Genomic DNA, 5809 nt, shown 5'->3' with positions numbered 1-5809 from the left:
TTCGCTTATTTACTTTCCCGTTGCTATTGCTATCATCACTACAAAATACCAAAAACATTGCTTTTACTATCGTTACCTTTTGTTACCGTTATCACTACTATCATATTACTTTGCTACTAAATACTTTGCTGCAGATATTAAGTTTACAGGTGTGGTTGAATTGACAACTCAGCTGATAATACTTGAGAGTATTCTTTGGCTCCCCTTGTGTCGAATCAATAAATTTGGGTTGAATACCTTACCCTCGAAAACTGTTGCGATCCCCTATACTTGCGGGTTATCAGTCACCAAATCACAAAACTCATATAGTATTAAATCGTCATCGAACGTTAAGCGTGTGGACGCTACGGGTTCAGAACTATGTAGACATGACCGAGACACCTCTCCGGTCAATAACCAATAGCGGAACCTGGATGATCATATTGGCTCCTACATATTCTACGATCTTTATCGATCGAGCCGTTATGACAACATACGTTATTCCCTTTGTCATCGGTATGTTACTTGCCCGAGATTCGATCGTCGTTATCCACATACCTAGTTCAATCTTGTTACCGACAAGTCTCTTTACTCGTTCTGTAATACATCATCTTGTAACTAACTCATTAGTCACTTTGCTTGCAAGGCTTTTTATGATGTGCATTACCGAGAGGGCCCAGAGATACCTCTCCGATACTCGGAGTGACAAATCCTAATCTCGATCTATGCCAACCCAACAAACACCTTCGAAGATACCTGTAGAGCATCTTTATAATCATCCAGTTACACTGTGACATTTGATAGCACACGAGGTATTCCTCCGGTATCCGGGGGTTGCATAATCTCATAGTCGAAGGAATATGTATTTGACATGAAGAAAGCAATAGCAATAAAACTCAACGATCATTCTCCTAATGATGTGATCCCGTTCATCAAATGACAACACATGTCTATGATTAGGAAACTTAACCATCTTTGATTAACGAGCCAGTCTAGTAGAGGCTTACTAGGGACACGGTGTTTTGTCTATGTATCCACACATGTATCAAGTTTCCACTTAATAAAATTCTAGCATGAATAATAAACATTTATCATGATATAAGTAAATATAAAATAATAACTTTATTATTGCCTCTAGGGCATATTTCCTTCAGTTCCAGCCAGCTGCGAGATTGGGGGACGCGACTTCCGGTGAAAATCGTGCCGACTTCAGTCATGGCGGATGATGGCGGCGTCTATGACGTTGTTCCCTTCTCGAGGCATCGTTTGTTGCAGGTCGTGGCACCCCGCTCGTGATGCTCCGGGGGAAATCCGAGATCTGGATCTACCGGATCGAACGATGACGGTACCTTTGATGCCGTTGTCCCTCCTGAGGGCATCATTTTGGAGCAAGTGCTAGTTGGACGGGACAAGCGGAAGAGCGGTGTCTCATCCACCGCAAGAACCGACGGTGGATCCCGGTGGCATGGTGCTGCGGAGGTTCGGCAACGGGCGCGTGTGGACGGATACGTGTAGGATGGTGGAGTTGTATGGCGTCGTGGTGACGTCGATGGCAGGCCAGGCAAGGTCGATGGGTCAGTTTCTGCTCTGGAGATGGACCGGTGGAAGATGGTGGTGGCAACCTCTGAGAGTGTGTCGGTCCGGTATGGGACCCAGTCCCGGTGTGTGGCTGGGCTGGACATCCGGTTTTAGATGTTAGGGTTTGGTGCGATGTCCGTTTGGTATTAGGCATGGATATTCAGCACATCTTCATCAATGGAATAGGAGTAGCAACAGATGTTGTCTAGATGGTGACTTCAGACTGACTGATGTATTACTTTTTATGGCCTCTGTGAATAATTAATAAGATGGCCGCATGCATCATCCAGATGCAGAGGCCGGGGGTTTATCCTTCCTTTAAAAAAAGACTGAAGACACAAACTGGGAGATCACCCGACGAATCAACCGAATTTAACAAGCCAAAAATGTTCTTATATTGTTACTTCAAATATTTATTTTCCATGCAACCAATTCTCATTAAAGTATATTGCAAAACGTTCACGCAATAACATGTGAGGTACTCCCTACATAAACAAATATAGAGCATTCAGATCACTACTTTAGTAATCTGAACGCTCTTATATTTCTTTACGGATGGAGTATCATCTAGCTAGGGAAGAGTACAGTAACATGTCAGGAAAAAAGAAAAAAATATTCAACGATCATTTTCACCGTTACCCAGGAAGTAAAAGCACCAGCATCATTGGGAGCACACACCACGTGCTATATTCCTACGGATCCTGCAGTGAGTTTCAACCCAATCTAGACCGAAGAACTGACACAAATTGGGAGGTCACCGGACGGATCTACCGAATCTAACGAGCCAAAAATGTCTTGGCAATGTTTGACTGAACCAGATTACCCACCAACAGGCAGCAGCAGTTGTAGCGGCAGCAGCCGACCACCGGGGAACAAAACTACAAGCTACTCCACCAGCCGGGGAGTAGAACGGAGAGTATCCAACCGCACCATCGCGTGCCGACGCTCGGTGAGTGGAACGTTTCAGGGGAGCAGATCGACGAAATCCACCAGCGATTTGTGCTGGGCACATGCCTGCACGGAGCATGGCCGGCGCGTAAACTCGTGGCGTGCGACCGGCTGCCTCGTGCGTGCTACCGATCGATCGCTGCGAGATAAGTGAGGAAGGGAGCCAAGATTTGCTTGCAGGATGGAACCATGAACGCCCATGATCTCTCTTTAAAAGTTACGACTGCCCGCGGAACGAACATCGCCGAAAAGCAGCAACATATCGGCGAAAATACGAGCACGCGTGTAAGTCTAAATTTTAGACCTGGATATACCAGTTTAATCGAAAGAAAACCTAACCATCTAAGTTATGCTCTCGGTTGGAAGAGTAGGAAATATCCGCGCAAAAAAGAAAAGGAAGAGTAGGAAATAATCTTGTGACCTTGGCAGCCGCATTTTGGCCATGTGGTAGGCACTGGGGGTTTCGGGGTTTCAATAAGCGTTACAAGAGGGATGTAAAGATCTCGTTGATGCTGATCTAATTGATGCTGCACCGTACATAGGGTAACGATCCAGGATCGAATAAAAATTTAGGCCAGACTGTACGCAGGAGCGGTTGGTGTTGCATCGCCTTTTGGAAGCAACACAAAGCGTCGCCCTCGACTGAACGTCGCTGTTGGTCACTATCGAACACAAAGTTCGTTGCCAAAGTTGTGGACGAACTAAAATAATTAATCCCATTACGTTCACTTTTCTGGGTTGCTTGTGCCCAAAATAAGACGATGTGGGATGGGTAGTCAACCTGTCAAACTGGCCAATTATCGACGTATGTATGTCCTCTTCGGGGGAGAAGTTGAAAAGATTTCTCATTTAGAAATTTGTGCGACGGCATGTGTTATCTTCAGCCAAACCGAACCTCGGTGCACTTTGCCTCAACTACAAAGATAGCCACTTGCAGCTAGCAAGGATAACCATCAACCCAACCCAGCTGCACACTCAGCAGCATGCTAGAAAATAGAAGACGTTGATAATTGGTAACAAAGCTGTGATTGAAGTGATAACGATCCTTGTGGCTTTTTTCGCAAAAAAAGAAAAAAGATCCTTGCGGCTTTTCTCCTGGGACTGAAAGTGGCTTAATCAATTTTATACTAGCATCAACTTGCACGCGATGCATTGAACTGGATCTTAAATACAGTTGGGCTTGCTAAGCATGCCAACAATGAGGAGGCGATGCGATAAGCCTCCATTAGTGGGCGGCTAATGCGCGCTTTGGCCTTTTGCGTTGCAGGGAACACAAGGCATTTTGCCCTGCTGAATTTAGTTTTTGGGGAAGATGGACAGGTTGTATTTGATGCCGAAAGACATGCAAACCAGTCATACTGTGCCCCAAGACTATCTCCAGGCAACTTGGCCATGTGTCATGTGTGACGAACTGACGATGCTGGAGAGAATCCTAACTTAAAATGAAGGCGCGAGCATTATTACGGTATTATTATTATTAGAAAGGAGCTTTTGAGTAGAGCAATGTGTTGCTCCAAATGATGGAGGAAATGGCACACAATGTTTACTCGTCGGTCGTCACGGCGTGTTTACTCCAGGAATCTGTCCCTGTACAGTGCACGGTGTCAGGGGCATGGGAGAATTGGGGCAGGGCGGAATGGGCGCTGCCTTGTTGCCGCCCACATGACAGCCCGCACAAGGGCATGTTGGCGTGATGGACGACAGGTTTGCTCCGGTGCTTGACCCTCTGCCTCCCATGTGACCTGAGCGAGATGAACGGAGGTAACCGCGGCGCGTACGGTGCAAATCACGACGGTTTGTGTTCCTTCTCTCCGACTTTTTCCTGTCGCCGGAACTCGCGGAGGCCTTGAGTTGGCCAACGGGCGAGTGGGCCGGCGACTGGTAAAAGGACGAGGAGCATGGTCCCTCCACACTTCTTACGGAACACATGCTGTTTTTGCCAAACAGGAACAAAAGAACGCGATTTTCTAATAGCTTTGCAAAAAATCCAAGGTCAAGCCGCAGTGAGAAATTGGAACGAACATGCCCACACCATAACTTACAGACACCCCACCCCGCAAAATAAAAATAAAAAAATCCTTACACACACCCCAGGCATGACCGTCTTAATCCATTATTCGGTGTATTCCATATGCTTACCGTCGTCCGAAGATCCAAATGTTCCTTTGATTTCATTTTGTTCACGCTATTCCCGTCTTGCACACACCATCATCACAACATAGGCATATATGCACCAGGAAATGACCAGTTACCACACAAATACTCCAGTAACAAGGGCTTTAACCTTGTTGGTCGCTGTAGACTAATATTTCAGTCAGCAACTCCACATACCCAACCTTTTCAGAGGAAGGCCACTAAAACAGAACCACAAAGAGATACCCAAGTAACCCAACAAAACATCACACAAATGAGTACAACTAGTCTTTACATCTGAATTTAAATTAAGAAATCTCTCAAATTACTGGTACTCGGGAGCCTGAACCGAGAAGCAGGCGCCCATTGTTCAGCTATCTTTCAACAGGCTAAAGGTAATTGCTAATTTGTCTCAGCTGAAGAACATGTGGTTTAAGTCCACATCAAAATGATTTGGCGGAACTATCAAAGCCTGGGTAACGGTTCTGATATCTCTTGACCTTTCTTTAGGTGAGGGGAACAGCTTAATGACAATAAATACATCAACAAGGGCTATGATCTATGAAGTACAGCCCTGAATTGGCAGATCAACACGAAAATATAAGACTATGAATGTACAGCATGAAAATTTTTGTTTATAGAGCTGAACTCCGGTAACTCATACAACCTTCTTCACTCTAGAGATTTGAGAAGCCTGAACAAACCAGCTGCTTCTCTTATTCGAGAAAACGCAATGCAGAAGGCTTGTACCTCAATGAATAGATCTTCAACTGCACAAAACAAATACTTCACAGTATAACCATTTTGATCTTAATCAGCAAAGAAATAAGTACAACAAGGATGAGCATACCCATTCTATGATTCAAATCACCAATCTCCCAATTAACATAACATTTTATGCAACTGGTGTGAAATTAGAAAATATGCAGGATTCAAGAAACCAGTGGGTTTTTTCTTTAAAAAGATGGCCAGGATTGTCTAGAACATTGCGTGAAGCTCAATTCAGAGCATCTACATCCGGACACCCACTTCTAACCTAATGTCCGGGCAGACAGCCCAGACTGAAAATAGCTACCCAACCGGACAGCCCAAACCCAGCCCATATGTCCAGCACCCCTCATATCCAGCCCGCATGGCAGGCGGATATGGGTCGGCCCGAACACACCCTGGC

The 5809-nt window shown here is 45.4% G+C and overlaps 1 protein-coding gene across 1 annotated transcript in view; it reads right to left on the bottom strand.

Moving 5' to 3' along the window:
* Window positions 1–4913: 4913 nt before the first annotated feature.
* LOC123086746 (CCR4-NOT transcription complex subunit 11) overlaps window positions 4914–5809 on the bottom strand; it is a 14900-nt gene continuing 14004 nt past the window's right edge. The window contains exon 12 of the mRNA XM_044508523.1: window positions 4914–5408. Within this exon, the coding sequence (XP_044364458.1) occupies window positions 5311–5408 (98 nt within the window). The 3' untranslated portion in view covers window positions 4914–5310. The remainder of the gene's footprint in view (window positions 5409–5809) is intronic.

Source organism: Triticum aestivum, chromosome 4A (genome assembly GCF_018294505.1).
Source record: "Triticum aestivum cultivar Chinese Spring chromosome 4A, IWGSC CS RefSeq v2.1, whole genome shotgun sequence".
In the NCBI taxonomy this organism is placed as follows: domain Eukaryota; kingdom Viridiplantae; phylum Streptophyta; class Magnoliopsida; order Poales; family Poaceae; genus Triticum; species Triticum aestivum.
The sequence above is the reverse complement of the archived record's forward strand: the minus strand, read 5'-3'. Positions and strand labels throughout refer to the sequence as shown.